At 31.4% G+C, this 16,379-nt stretch overlaps 1 protein-coding gene across 2 annotated transcripts in view; it reads left to right on the top strand.

Moving 5' to 3' along the window:
* Positions 1-15,145, top strand: part of LOC148272641 (putative cytochrome P450 301a1, mitochondrial) — a 55,442-nt gene extending 40,297 nt beyond the window's left edge. For both annotated transcript variants that reach the window (XM_088239784.1, XM_088239785.1), the window contains exons 5-12: positions 1,796-1,912; positions 3,154-3,230; positions 4,745-4,940; positions 9,458-9,620; positions 10,235-10,404; positions 11,972-12,050; positions 12,192-12,434; positions 14,535-15,145. In XM_088239784.1, coding sequence (XP_088095910.1) covers positions 1,796-1,912; positions 3,154-3,230; positions 4,745-4,940; positions 9,458-9,620; positions 10,235-10,404; positions 11,972-12,050; positions 12,192-12,434; positions 14,535-14,645 — 1,156 coding nt within the window. In that variant the 3' untranslated portion in view covers positions 14,646-15,145. The remainder of the gene's footprint in view (positions 1-1,795; positions 1,913-3,153; positions 3,231-4,744; positions 4,941-9,457; positions 9,621-10,234; positions 10,405-11,971; positions 12,051-12,191; positions 12,435-14,534) is intronic.
* Positions 15,146-16,379: the final 1,234 nt, after the last annotated feature.

The raw sequence follows: 16,379 nt of genomic DNA on the forward strand, positions 1-16,379 counted from the left end.
ACGCATCCAAAGAAAACGCTTGCATACTCTAGAGAAAGTGTATATAAAACGACACAAAAAAGGAAGTAGTAAACATGGACATAATATGAGAATATCAGAAAAATATCATATGCAACTTTCTAAAACAAGACAAGGACAGTCAAGACTAATAAACCAGGGACTGAAATAATACAATAAAGTAATCTACCAGACAAAACTAAACAAAAGACTCAGACAAACTTTTCAAAAGATGTAAAAAATATTATTTTGAACAACAGAGTATGAGTAAAAAATGTATATATTATTTTTGTAAAATGAATGTAATAATCCGTAAGGGTTGAAAATTTATTTTTAACGAATAAATTTTCAAATTAAAAATTTGAAAAAAGAAAAAGAAAGGAAAAACAGAAAAATTACTAGCAAAATAAAGGAAAGCAGGGAAGAAACCGAAAACTGATCAAACGAGCAAATAAATTCTCCCTTGCCCTCTTTGCAAAGACGTTTACGTTGTGCCACCGGTAGTAGGTTGCATACAATTTAAGATGTGAAGCAAGGTGAGACGATGAATGCACTGACTTCATTAGTTTTGGAGCATTTAATAGAGATTTATGTGCAAAGAACTAATGTTGTATCATTGCGTGCTCTGACCTAGAATAAAAGGAAAGGGTACCCAAAAAAAACAATTTTTTCATACTTTTATTGTTCACTTATTAACCATACATTCATTCGTTTTCGAAAGGGTTGTATTTTTGTGTTATGATTATAATTGTTGGTTAGTTTTTTATTACAAAATTTACCAAAATAATAAGTTAGTTTAATGCGCACTCTTTGCTTGATTTACCCTGCAGTTATTTTAAAGAAAACTGAAAAAGCAGATTAATTTAAAGTTAAATTGATTTTTCTTTTAAATAACATACAACGAAGTTGATAGATGTTTTACTTTAAATATCATAGATTTAAAAATAATAAAAATGTGAAACGAACTCTTTTCACAACCAAGAGCAGTCTTCTCGTTTCTTAGAGAGAGGCCGTATGTAACGTGTTAAACAATATGTGATAATTAAATATCTATAATAAATTAAGGTTATTTATTTTGTATTTTATGTTTCTTTAAGAAAATAAAAATATACAGTCTGTAACTGGGAAGGTGGATCATTGCTATCAGAGCGATGGGGCACTTCAATGTCTTTCGATTTAACGCCCATATATGTTTCGCGATATCCCGTCGTTTAAAAATTATTCGTATTTTTAAGAAATTTTAGTAAAAATTCGATTTTAGGCTGGATGTTCCAAATGTAGCCAAACTATTAAGTCTACTATCGTTATTTTTTCAAGTAGCTCAATAGTAGATCTTTTATCCTACAATACAGTTTTGAGTCGTTATTGGATTTCATTCCATATAAAAAATAATATTTAAAAAAAACTGCAAAATATTTTTAATAAACTTTTAAGGGCTCAAAAAATTTTTTTTACAATTAAATTTTTCTTTTACTTATTATAAAAACTACACTTATTTATGGAGTAGTAACCCTGAATCATCTGGCTAGTGCTAAGACATCATGTTAAAGTTAACTTAATTGTACAAGTGCTAAAATCATTTTTTTGTATGTCCAAATATTATGTATGTAGTCAAGGCTGAAAGAAAATATATAAGTCTAGGCATTAATAGAACTGACGACCCGTCATTGGTTGGTTTTAGCAGCAGGGGTATTTATTTAAATAGGTATTTGCAGTAATTTTATCAAATTTATGATGGTAAGAAATCAAATTAAAAAGGTAATATTTTATTGGTAAAATTTGTAGTATTTTTTTGCAGCCAAGGTGAAACTTGGAGTTCGTTTCGTACTAAAGTTCAACAAGCAATGTTACAACCGCGAACCGCTAAACTATATGTTGGAGCCATAGAAGAAGCTGCCATAGCTTTGGTTGAAAGGTGAGTCTATAATTCTCATTAAATTATCTATTTTGAATTTATTACAATATTTGAGTTTGTCCTAATGTTTGTAGACAAACGACTGGATTTCACCCCCTCGGGAGTCATTAAGATTAACAAATTACAACAGGGATGGAGCCCTGAAAATGCCTACCATATTCCCTTTCTAAGATATTCTCCATCCCTGTTGTAATTTCATAATTTGTATTCATTATTAACTCATCTAATTTTAATGGGAACATTTATTTATTCATTCATACAACCAAACCAGTGGCGAACGGTGATTTTAATTACATGTAAACTATAAAAAAATGACGGTAAAAATGACGAAAGAATGAAGGTCATAAAAAAGTCAATAGAATATTCTATATTCTATAGTACCGATACCGATAAAGGCAGGTATTAAGATCATAAAAAAATTAACAAGATATTGTTATAAATTAAATATTACAACCAGAATTATCTTTTTTTCCAAAAAAAGAGAATACGATTCTATAAAAAAAAGTTTCAACTAAAGTTTTCAATAAATTTTTTTTTTTTTGAAGTATTACCGAAGGCATAATTTTAAATAGAAATAAAGGAAAATGTCACAAAAATGTATGTGATTTAAAATGCTTGTATTTCTTTTCAAAAGCAAAAAAAATACATTTGGCCGCCGCCAATTTCATGTTTAATTTATCATTTTCAAATTATTTAAAAAAAATTAGTTCAATGTTTAGTCTTTATTAAGATCTCAGATACCTAAGTTTAGTCTAAATTTAAAATGGCGTAATCTGCCGGTCTGAAAGTAATTATATTTTAGTTACATAAAACTTATAAGTATTTTTTTAACAACCTTTGAAAAATATTGTTTTTATCTAATTTATGTTTTTTTATTTTTTTATTATTGCGCAATTTTAAAAAACATTCGTTTTAAAATGGCAAAATTGTAAGATTTCCTAATTTTGCGTTCGTTTTACAAGACTACAGCCTTAACAGAGTTTTCTTCAATTAAATATAAAGTTATACCGAATTTTCCGTACAAAAATTAGTGTCAAAACATGTTCAATCACAGGTTACCGACGAAGATTCTTTAAATTTTTATACACATGGTCACAGTTTATGGTTCTATTTTTCCCACATAATAATAATTACCTACCTCTCTATTCTTTTTTGTTCCCCCCGATAAAATAAATACCATGAATTCCCATAATGTATTGTAGATTTTTTTTTCATATTAAAAGTAATATTTTATTTTCCAGAGCACGATCTATTAAGGATAAAAATCAAGAAATGCCAGCGGACTTTATGAATGAACTCAACAAATGGTCTCTAGAATGTATGTGATTTTATTTATTTATTTAATAAGCCTACAATTTTTTTAGATGTTAAACCTTATTGGCAGACAAAACTGATCCAGAAAAATACATTTGCAATAAACAAATTTTAAGCGTTGATAAATATTGTACTTGAGGCGGAAATACGAAACTAATTATTCATAGAGGGCGCTTTAATAATTTTTCATCGAAAATGCTATTTTTAGGTTTATTTTCAACGGAAATTTTACAAAACTTGGTTTGCGAAAAATTTACACTATATTAATTGTGACAAATACCATAAAAATATAATTAAGGTTATTTTCACAAAATGGTGTACAAAAAGAAAACTTACCTTATTTTTTGTTTTATACAACATTATTTGTTACAATCAATATAATGTAAAGTTTCCGCAAACCAAGTTTTGTAAAATTTTAATTGAAAATAAACGTAAAAATGGCATTTTTCAATAAAAATTAATAAAAACACCAGGAGGTACATAATATAATGTAAGTGATATATACTATAAATTGATATTTTTCTGTGGTTCTGTGTGATACAACAACTCTCATCCACGAAATCAACTCAAACGATGTAACTTCGTGATACATTATATTATATTATAAAGATAAATTATCCATTACTTTAATATAAAATTCATTAAAAAATAAATAAAAAGTACCACTTTTAATTCAGTCAATATTAGGTGTTCAATTGAAATGTCAACTGGCCGAATTGTTCTGGTAAATAATAGTGCTAAAAACGGCCGCGTGGAGCGCTATATGTCCTGCAATATGACGCATGAAAGTAATTATGGTCTTATGCCAAAAGTACCATTATGGTTATACGTCATGCTAAAAAAATCTGTTCTACAAGATATTGTGTTTACTTTTACATTACAAATATTATTTTATTCGATTACAAGCCTTCAAAATGGAATTTCAAGTAGACGAAAGTGAGCATTTTTGACTCCTCTTTCTGTTCACGTTCAATCAAGGAGACGAAGCTGCTCGCGATATTTACGCAGTGTTCGGTGAAGATGCTATGAATTATTGACAAATTTGTTGTAAGAGAATGAAGGAGAATACATTATTGACTAATTAAATTGTTGTAATTTTTTTGTGTTGTGTCCTCCAGTTCACATAATTTTTTTAAAAAAGCAACACAACTTATTTTTAATACTTGGTAATTACGTATTTAATTTGAGTTAAATCACTAAAATACGTTTTAAATTTTTTTAAATCCAAAATAAATGTAGCGATTTTACACAAATTATTTCGAAGTTAACTTGATTGGATTGATCTGAACCGAACATTACTTAATCGTGCCGAACTTAACAAAACTTAACTCAACTCATAGAGAAGTGTTCCGCTCTCAAGAAGTTTCCTATTCTATCTATATAATTTTGTTCAAACTGAATCGAACCGAATTGAAATAAACTGAATTAAACCGAACTGAAATAAACTTGATGCAACTGAACTGAAACATACGGTACTGAACTGAAAACGGAAATAAATCATTTTTATATTTTTTCTAGCTATTGCGAACATAGCCCTGGACACCAGGTTAGGCTGCTTGGACAAAAAGTGTCCCGAGGACACGCAGGAGCTGATCCACGCAGTCACAAAGTTCTTCACAAACGTGAGGATCCTGGAGGTCAAGTTTCCCTTCTGGAAGTTCTTCAGCACCCCCACGTGGAGGGAGTACATCAGTGCGCTGGATTCCATTTGGAGGTTTGAAAAAATTCCAGATATTTCAATATAAAAAGAGAAGGGATTTTTTAATGAAGTTATTTAAAACCCTGTAGAACTGCCATTTTTTATTCAAATTTATTGCAACAGAGGAGAGGTTCGAACAGTCAGTAGGGTCGTAGTGAGTCACATCTTGCTGGAGGGTGTGATTATATTTAATGCTGCGAATGCCCAGTTGCATTTCACCGGCAACACTTCTGACCAGTCCAACTCGTTAGCGTCCAAGTCGCGAACCCTGGGCAATGGGATCATGTGATCACAGTAGATAACGAGAGGATGAAAGGCAAGTTTCCGGCGCCTCCGAATCAGAACCAACCAGGTAAGGAAAAGTAATCCCGACAGAAAAAATCACCACAGAAGGCAACGAAAAACTACTCTGGTTATCTTTTCCTTTTTCATGACGAGTACATCCAACAAGCTGTTGTCCTGGTTCCGGAGTAGCGCAGGACCGAGATGCTTTCGCTGTAGTGATCGCCAACATTGGGGGGACCCGATAAGATACCGCAAGAAGAAGAAGAAGAGAGGAAAAAATATGAGAAGGGAATAATGAAGACTACCCATTTCCAGGGCTGTCGTTGGTTGGTTTGAGTGGCCACTTTACACACTGCGTAACATTCACCATTCTGCTATATTTAAACATCCCGATTTCCTTCACTCTTCAACAACAACTGTTACAACTAATTTAGTTCTGAATAAATAATAATTTTTAAAAATATACATACAAATGGCAATCATGAAGTTTCGCATTATATGAAATAAATTGTCAATGTTTTATGAATGTATGTATGTGTATGCGCATGGGTGCATGTACATGTGTGTGTGTATGTATAAATGTGTGTATATGTATGTGTGTTTATGTATATATGTGTATGTATGCATATGTGTGCATGTGTATGTGTGAATGTATATGTATATGTATCAAAATGTTTTTACGAGTAAGTTTATATTTTGTTAGTCTGTGCTTTCTATTAACTTGTAAACCATCATCATGGATTAAAATACAATTGCCTAGCTTGGAACGGGGTATGTACCCTTGTTAGCTGGGCAAAGTGAACGAAAAATTGTATTTATGATAAAATAAATAAATAAATAAATAACTCCCTAGGGAGAAAATCCAGCCTGTCACAAACATTTAGACATACTCAAAACATTAGCGATATATTGGATTCAATTTTGTTTTTGGCGAAATTTATAAAAGGGTTTCAACGTTTAATGTGTTGGTTTTTTAATATTATAACCTTAATAATGGTTATAACCTCAAATCTTTTTATATTATCTTATTGTATGTTAATGTCCCAGTAATGACTTGTGAAATGGGTACAGGAGGTACCTACATCATAACGATTAAGGTCAGATTTTTAGGCTAGCAATGCGCAAAGGAAGCTTTTTTTAGGTCAATGGTTCTTTATTTTACGGGCATAAATATTTGATGCAACGAAAAATACTGAATTATAAGCGACACCTGTTGAGAAATACGAGAACTAATCTTGTGTGATGACTTAGAAAATCCTACGATCATTTTCACAGTATTTGAAAAAATAAAAACGTTCATAGTTTTATTATGAGATGGCGCTTTTTCGTACACAAATAGTTTAAATAATAATAATATATATATATATAATTTTTTTTTGGGGATATTAACAGTAATACATGTAACAAAAATATAACAAATAAAATATACAGAGAATAAAACCAATGACAGATATCCACAGAAATACATTAAATACACGTACAATACATACTAGTGTGTTTGTGTGAGTGTAAGTGAGTGAGAGGGTGGGTGAGTGGGTGTTATATTGGAATAAGGGTGGGCATGTGTGTAAATATTGCACAAGTGTCAAGTTTTGAAAATATAAATATGTATTAAATATTACAAATTAGAGATAAAATAAAATAAAATAAGATAAAATAAGACTTTATTATTAAAACTAAGTACAAGACAAAAAAGTATGTTTTAAGACGCGCATTTTAAATATTATTTTTTTACAATCAAATGGATCAATAAGGGGAAAGTTCAAATTGTATTCACGAGCAAAACGTATAAGTGGAGAGTTCTGGGCATAGTTCGTGCGAACTGCTGGCACATGAAATAGAGAGCTCGACGTGTGACGGGTGCGGTAGCCGGGGTCATTTAATGATCTCCGACAAAAGAGCCGGACTATCAAGGCGTCCACTAAGTATGTCATGAAGCACCCCCATGTCTAATAGTAGACGGTGATCTTCTAAAGTAAGCAAGTGGTGCTTTTTGCAGGAGACATTATAATTGGGATCGGTATTCCTGCATCTCCAGTTAAATTTGTAAACAGTTTGCAATATCTAAAGTTAATTTTTTTTATTGAATTTTGAAATATATTGGCATTAATTATGACGTGATAATAATATATTTTTATTTTCGTACGTCAGCAGGGTTGACCATAATGACAAAGACTTTTTTTACAGAATGGTTGTTATTGAAGTAACAAAATTAAACTTTTTTTTCAAAATTCAAAAAATTTGTTTCCCCACCCCTTGAGATTTATCTAGGACACAAAGTCAAACTTGGTAAAGATAACCAGATAGCGGAGTTACCAAGAAGAAAAGGGCTAAGTTGGGCTGCTTTCGGCAAACTGAAATATATTTTTGAAAATAAACAAGTCCCCATATGCTTGAAAAGACAAGTATATAAATCGTGCATATTGCCGGTGAAAACATATGGACTAGAAACATGTCTATAACACAAAATAGAAGCCAGAAATTAAAATGCACGTAACGATCCATGGAAAGACAGATTCTCGGTGTATGTCTAAGAGACAGAATAAGAAATGAAGAAATAGGATATCATGGATCGTGCAGCGAAATCGAAATGGCAGTGGGCAGGGCATTCGGCAGACAAAATGATGGCAGGTGGACACCCAGAATAATAAAGTGGAGACCATGGGCAAACACAAGAAGTGTTGGAAGGCCACAGAAAAGATGGGTTGACGACATTGCCTCTATTGCCGGTAAAACGTGGATTATGAAAGCGGGTAATAGGAAGGAATGGAGACGTTTGGAAGAGGCCTTTATCCAGCAGTGGAGAGAATAAGGCTGCAGAAGAAGAAGAAGAAGAAGACCCCTTGAGAGCTTCCAGAAAAAAAAATTGTTAACACTCGTTTCAGCAAAACGAAAATATTTTTTCAAAGATTTTAACGGTTGATAAGGCTTCAGAAACTTTTTTTTTTTTTGTTTTAATTAAAGTTTATTACGAATTGTGATGATGAATGAAAAAATGGTAAGGCAGTTTTAACTGAATGATACGAGGCCGTGGAGTAAGTATTTGAATTTTGTAAATTCATTAATTTAAAAATACATGTAATACAAAAGTATGTTTTAGTACAGAGGTCACCTTTTACATTCAAAGTTAGAAAGATGTATTTATTGTTGGATGTTGCTGTTTTCTGCAAAATACATATTTTAGGTTCTGCGGTCAACCAGATTAAAAAAATCATTAAAAGTGGTAGAAGTACATATTTAAATGACTTTTGAATTTTATAAAAAAAAATAACGTATGCATAATTTAATATTTGTCAAAGTAAAAAACATTCCAACTGTTGTGTAGATTTAAGTTATTCACCCTTTTCACAAAAGAGCTATTATCGCAGCTTCACTTTTCTATGGCTGGCTGCTTTCTGCATAACTAAGTTAAATTTGAATTTTGAATTAGGAATAATATAGGTAGGATCGGAATGTATACATATTGATAATTTTTATGTTTTTCTTATTATGTATTTTTGTATAATTTAATTAAGTACGTACTATTATTTGGCATATGATCTGTTGCTCCTATTCCTTATATTTCTTACTAAAATTGAGTGAATTTCTAAAAAACATAACTCAATTATCATTTCAATTATGCTTTTATATATATATATTATTTTTCTGTTGATTTAAATGATGCTCTTTGTATTTTTTTAATATTTTTAATACTACTATATTTTACTATTATTTTGTTGATTTTAATGATACCACTATTTTGTATATTTGATTATGTGTGATTCTTAATTTGCATAATTTATATTTTAAAAATTATTTCTGACTATCTTTTTTGCATTGTATTCTTTGAAATTTGATTATTTATTTCATTTACCTTTTTTTCTAGATTGTGATTCTATGTCATTATAATTTGATCTAATTAATTTTACTCTGTACTTTTATTGTTATTTATTGTGGCTTGACCCGGGCATAGCCTAAAAAGCCTTAATAAGTTCATAAATATTAAATTTTGTAATTTTGAACAAATAAATAAATGTAAAAAAAATAAAAATAAGTCTTATATAAGTTGCAAGTATAAAAAATATAAATTAAGTACTTAACAGAATGTTTACATAGAATACTATAAAAAAAACAAACTCTTTAAATACCATAAGTCTCATATTCCCTTCTCCACCTTAGTTGAAATATATCGATCGTTTCAAAAGGCTAACAAATATGTTAGTACCTATTTCTATTTATAGTAACGCATTTAAATCGGTTTATTACAGCATATCTCTACATCACATAGAAGCCGCAATCAAGCGAAATAAAGAGAACCCTGACACCAAAAGGGACCTTTCATTACTACAGAGACTGTTGGCTACCAACACAAATGATCCTCACATTGCTGTCGTCATGGCTCTAGAAATGTTCATAGTCGGGATCGACACTGTAAGTTTTTTTTTATTCTTTCAAACGATCATCTATAGAGATTACATATTTTTTACTTGATTTATATGTACGCCCAGTGGGCATTTGTAGAGAGGATATACATTATATGATAAAAATATGTCCTAATTATATTACTGGAATTAAAGCTGAGAGAAAAGTCAGAGACGGCATGAAAATTAATTAGTTAAATATTTCACATCAATGTCACTAGGAAGCGTATTGTAAACTGTATACTGTATAACATAGTTAATCTGCAATTAATTTCACATTTCAGCAAAACATATCAAAGTACCGACTCCACTCCTGCCTAGTATTAAAGATCGTATCCATCTCAAATTACGCTTTCCATCCTTACAAGACAAAATACTTATTTATTAGTTCCACATGTAGTATTTAGTAAAATAGGATAAAACAAAAAATAAAAGGATTCATTACTTAAGTATACTTTGATAAAGAAGTGATAAAGAAGCTTGTACGAGTATAGCTTTGAAACCGGTCGGGGAAAAAAAATAAGTGGCTAAAACAAAGTAGTGTTTATTTTATTTATTATAATGAATGACCACAAAGTTAGTGATTTTAATATAAAATAATTAAGTATATTTCTTTATTTTCAGGTCTCAACAGCTGTTTCTTCAAATCTCTTTCAACTGGCCCAACATCAGGACGTACAGGAAAAGCTGCACAATGAAATCAAATCAATCCTACCAACAAGTGATTCGCCAATCACTGCTGCGAATCTAGAAAATATGCATTACCTTAAGGCTTGTATCAAGGAAAACTTCAGGTATAAATTATTCCTAATTTAGGCAGTAAATATGAACATGATAAATATGAATTTTTAAAGATTTTTCTTCAACGTTAATTATGGGTCTAAAAATATATATTAGTAATAGCATTTAAACACTTTTCTGCTAATTAGTTTGTCCCCGTCTAGAATGTTCCTCTGCTAATATTGGTGTCCGTTTTTCGGGACTTTTATTGATCATATGGCATAGTTTGGCTCGAAATATTATAAATATGTTTCTTGTGTTAATGAATATATTGTATACCATTATTTTATTGTCCTTGTTTGTCTTTGCTGCATAGTTTTCTGTTCTTTTTGTTCAGTTTCTTGTATATAAGAGTACAGTTTTTTATGAAACTGTTGTAATTGGCTTAGGCCTTTAATATAATTTTTTTTTTTATATTGAGTCTGTCCAGTTCCGTTTTCTTAGAAAACTGGCATAGTTACTTGGATTACAAAGCGGTAATTATTCCTTTGTTGAAATACAGCAATCTTTTAATCTGCCTTCAATTAAGAGACGGACCTTATATGTATTTTAGAAATACTGAATTCTAAAATTGATGTCCCATCTCTATTACAATCAATCTGACTTAATGTACCCAACCTTGTCATCAGAAGTCAAAATTTCCCATTTACTAAAATTCCTACAATTACAGTTTTATACAAAGTTGCTTTGACTGTGTAACTAGGGTTTTTTACCCATCCTAAGACAGACAAAATATAAAAACAGTAATTAATACATAAAAAAATAATAAAGGTGGTAGACAGTGAAAATATGGCTGAAAAACATATTAAAATATGTAGTAGAAAACATGTTTAAAAACTTAGTAAAAACAAAAAAACACAGTAAAAACCGTAAAAACATTGCAAAAAACAGAGTGAAAAGTAATAAAGATCTCTAAAATAGAGAAATATCACCCTCTTTTTACATTTTTTTTACATTAAAAAACGGTTATTCCATTGGCCACGTCCCTTATACTCACGATTCATGTTTATTTGCTCCTTGCTATTAAAATTTGTTCAGAACAATATCACGAATTTTGACGTCGCAAGAACCAAGGCCAAACACGTCGCGTTTTTCTACGAACGTATTTTTATTGAATTTCTTTTTTTAGGTTGAAATATATGAAATAATTTCTCCACAATATCCATATTAATTTTGAAAACACAATGAATTATTCTAAATTCATTTCATATATTTTTATCCGTACTCGTAGTATGTGATATTTCCCTATTAAATCAATTTAAAAAAAATGGTATTACAATTCAAATAAGAACATGTGATGGCCATCCAACAGCCACCATCAGACTCTCTGCGACAAATTTTGCCGAGAAAAGTAGTCAGTAGATGGGTTCACAATCAATTCTATGAGCATCTTCGGTTTTAAAGACCCAATGTCTAGATCTTTAAAGACCCAATGTCTAGATCTAGAATGCGTAGATATGTTTTTTTTAAAACACCAATTAAAAACAATAAATAATGGCTATCTAAACGTCACTGGACCGATTTTAGAAAAATCAAAGCGTACTTAGTAGAAAGTAAATATGAAATTTGTTATTTTTTCAGAATGTTTCCAACGGTATTATGGAATGCCAGACATCTTAGTCGAGATTCTGTGATTCATGGATTCCAGATTCCAAAAGGGGTAAGAAGACTATAAGACAAATATTAAAACTGAAAAAATTGCCATTTGACATATGCAATACTCTTGAAAAGCAAGAGTATTTGCCTGATGATGACTACAAGTGTATCACTGGTTCAAAATATTTATTTTTCTTTTATCTAGACCATGGTCATTTTCCAAAACCACGTGGCATGCCTTCAAGACAAGTATTTTGCTAATAGTTCAACGTTCGCTCCAGAACGTTGGCTAAAGGCTGGAACCGCTACACAGCCGGAAGGAAGCGAAAGGAAGAGGGGAGAGTGTCCACAGCACCACGCCTTCGCATCACTTCCTTTTGGGTACGGAAAGAGGATGTGTCTGGGAAAACGATTTGCCGATCTAGAGATGCAAGCTGTTATTTGCAAGGTATTTTTTTATTGATTATTTATCGATTTAGATTTGAACATATTTATAAAAACGAGGTTTTGTTAATTGTTAGTATAGTATCAAACTAAGTCAATGAAAAAAGTAGTGTGTCGTATTATGATGATTCCATGACTGATTTAAGCTGTGAGCAACTCGATAAACTTGAACGACTTCAGAATACATGCATAAGGTACATATTTGGTCTTAGGAAATATGACCACATTTCTGATTATCGTAGGCAACTGAAATGGCTCAAAATTAGACAGCGGAGAGACTATCACTCCCTCTCACTTCTGTTCAATGTACTTCATAGTCCTAACGCTCTTATATACCTGCATGAAAAATTTCAACGCTTATCAGTTCACGGTTTACCTCTTCGTTCTCATTCTCAAGGTACTCTCTTAATACCCATACACAATTCCTCTTTCTTCTCTAACTCATATAGTGTCCATGCGGCTCGACTGTGGAATAATCTCCCATCCACCATCAAAGATGTTACTACATTATCTCTGTTTAAATCACGTCTGAAGAAACATCTCCTTTCTCTTCCTTAATCTCTCCTCCTTTCCTTTTTCCTCTTTCCGCTTTTTTCCTTTTTCCCATTAAGTAATAGTTTTGATTTAAGGTAATTTATAAACAAATACGTTTATTTCTATTTTTATATATTTTAAACTTTTTAATCTTTTTTTTTTCTATTGAATGTGTTCTGTAACTTGAATTATAAAAATAAAACTTTAATTTTATTGGTTGGTTGGAAGAAATTGCCATTTGGCAATAAGCCCGCCAATGTACAAATAACATTATCTACAAAAAGTTAAATAAATAAATAAAAAATTATCAGCACCATGATTTTTTGTTTTGTAATTTTGAAATTACTCCGCCCATGATGTCGAAAAAAAATCCTTGATCTTGAAAATTGACAGATATCAAATGAATTTTTAAAATTCAATCGGATGTTAAACATGGCAAAATGGTGAATGCTGCACAGTGTGTAAAGTGGCCACTTAAACCGACCAATTACAGGTCATCGTCCTGTAAAAGCCTAGACTTCCATGTTTCTTTCTTTAAAATTTTATCTTTCTCGGTTGTAATATGTTCAATTTTCAATTTCAATTTTATTTATTCATATATGTATACATTACAAAATAGAATATCTTAATTCATACAAATAGAAATAATTAATATAATAAGGTAAAATTAGCCATACATATAAATAACATAATTATACATAATATCCAGAGAATAATATGTTAAAAAAGTAAGAGAATCTTGTAACGAAAAACTCCTTCAGAGACGTGAAAAATGTCAATGTCCAAAGTAATATTATTCAACATAGAGATAGTCCTTCCATCAGGCATAACCATTGGTAGGTTAGTCCTGTATATCGAAATGTGAAACACTCTGTGCTAAAGCTGTCTAAAGTAATTAACCGGAACATAAAAGCTAATACTCCGCATAATTTCAGGGTGGTCAATAATACCGCGCAACAATCGAAAGAACTGCGTAGTCAAATACAGATTCCTTCTGGTCTTCAAACTGTTGTAACCGAGCATACCCTGGAGGAACTCAGTGGGATAAAGCCATAGATAATATCCGCACTCCCTCATGTAGAGAAACTGAAGAAATTTCTTCTGAACCCTCTCCACCATAAGAGAGTACTTCAACCCACACGTTCCCCAAATCATCGAGCCACTCTCGAGTCTACTTCGCACCAACGTGTTATGAAGAATTCTCAGTACTCGTATATTACCAAAAACCCTGGCAATACGCAATACGAATCCCAACATCTTCAACGAGCTACTACAAACTGTTACGATCTGATCACGAAATGTCAGGGAACTCACAAAAGTGATGCCTAGATCTTTGACCTTCGAAGTCCGCATAAGATTCTGGTCATTCATTCTATAGTCAAACTTAATAACTTCCTGGGGTGTGAAATCCAGTCTTTTGTTTCCAAAAAACTGAACAAACTCAAAATATTGTTAACTTAAGGTTCATGATTTAAATGAAGTTCGAAAAAATAATCACCAACTCAATAAATTAATTAATTATGACACTATTAGTACAAATAAATGAATCGCTATTTTTCCTCTTTTTCAGATGGTACAAAACTTCAAGATTGAGTATCATTACGAAAATTTGGGTTACCACATGAAGCCGATGTACATGCCCAAAGGACCTCTTAAATTTAAACTGATAGATAGAGAATAAAAACATAATATGAAGATCAAAAATCTTTGGTTAATGTATGTGTAGTGAAGTAGGCGTAACGGAGAGTCTGATTTACGTTTCCGTTTCGCTGCGGTTGGTGCCTTGTTAGGTTGGTATATTGTTGGGCCTGATGCTTGTTGTTGCCAGTGGCCATATATACGACAAATTATATTGTCGACGAAAATTGTATCAAGTATTTTTATTTTCAAATAAATTACGAAAGAGATGAACACCTTTTTTAACGGAAATACTAAACTTTAGGTATTAGCAGGGTTAGGCCTTTTTATGGTTCGCAATTAAGTTTAGTTGAATCGGGTTGTGCTCTTGTGGCTAGTGTCTCGGACTCACGGCTCAAAGGTCCGTGGTTCAAATCCCACTCTACCCCAACTTGATTCCCATTTTCTAATAGTGAGTTATTTACAACTCGTTAAAAATGGCCATCAAAAGGAAATATTTGGGTAAATCATAAGAACGCAGACATTTCCTAAAAAAAACAAAAAGTTAAAACAGATTTTTTTTGACAACCTATCTTTAAATTTAATACATGGGTTGTAATCCCGTATGCAATGTCGCGGTCTCCGTAGCAGGAGGTCCGACGTTTGGTCTGAGAAGCCCACCACAACTTGTTTCCCATTTTCTAACAAGGTTATTTATCAAAAATATTTTGAGTTTGCCCAAATTTTTGTAGACAAGGACTGGATTCAACTCCCTGGGGAGCTGTTTATATTAACATATTACAACAGAGATGAAGAACATTTAAGAAAATGTAATATAGAAGTCAAGGCATCTACAGGGCTTATGACCTGTCAATGGCTGGTTTAAGTGGCCATTTTACACACTGTGTTACATTCACCATTCTGCCTATATTTGAACATCCATATTCCTTCAATTCTTTCATCTGTTGATGTTTGTGAAGTTAAAGAGCTGAAACCTTTATTTATGAGAATATTTATTAAGAATGATGAATGTTACACAGTGTGTAAAGTGGCCACTTAAACCAGCCATTGACAGGTCATAAGCCCTGTAGATCCCTTGACTTCTATATTACCATTGTTCTTCATCTCGTTGTATAATGTTAAGGTTATTTATGTTTAAAAGAAAATGGCTAAGAAATTGAAATATTCTGGTAAACGCAAATACCAAAAACAATATATTGAAAAAATTCAGTACGTATGTGCGAATCAAAAGACGTAAAAAATCTAGATTTACGCGTGGATACCAAAATGGAAAATTTAAATTAAAATGTTTTGACTTAAAACAGTCGCTTTTTAAAAGCTTGTCAACTTAGTGCCAAATTATTCCGTAATGAACATTGATTTAAACAAAAAAAATGTTTGGAATTCTGAAGCTTTTTCAACCTTCAAATGTGCCAAAAAAAATTTCTTTCTGCCTGATAAGGGTAAAATAAAAATAAAAAAGTAAAAATATATCTTTACTATTTGACAAATGACAAGTCACTAGTTTTGAAAATATTTAAACTTAAAAATTTTCTTCTCAAAAGGATTCTCTATCTCTGTTAAAGTATATTTTTATATACATTTCCCTCATTGCTGTATCTAGTCGTGTATAGAAAAGTTTGTCAGTTGATTACAGAATTACAGGATGCGGACCTGACTTTGGAAAATAAATAGGCGTAGGTAGTTGACAGAGACACCTAAAGGCTGAGTCAGGACTCCAATGTCTCAATTAAAGGTAGGCATGGAATGCCGAAGGATAATTAATAGGTTTTCTTCG

Source organism: Micrasema longulum, unplaced genomic scaffold (genome assembly GCF_059751315.1).
Source record: "Micrasema longulum isolate JH-2025_06_02 unplaced genomic scaffold, ASM5975131v1 h1tg002263l, whole genome shotgun sequence".
In the NCBI taxonomy this organism is placed as follows: domain Eukaryota; kingdom Metazoa; phylum Arthropoda; class Insecta; order Trichoptera; family Brachycentridae; genus Micrasema; species Micrasema longulum.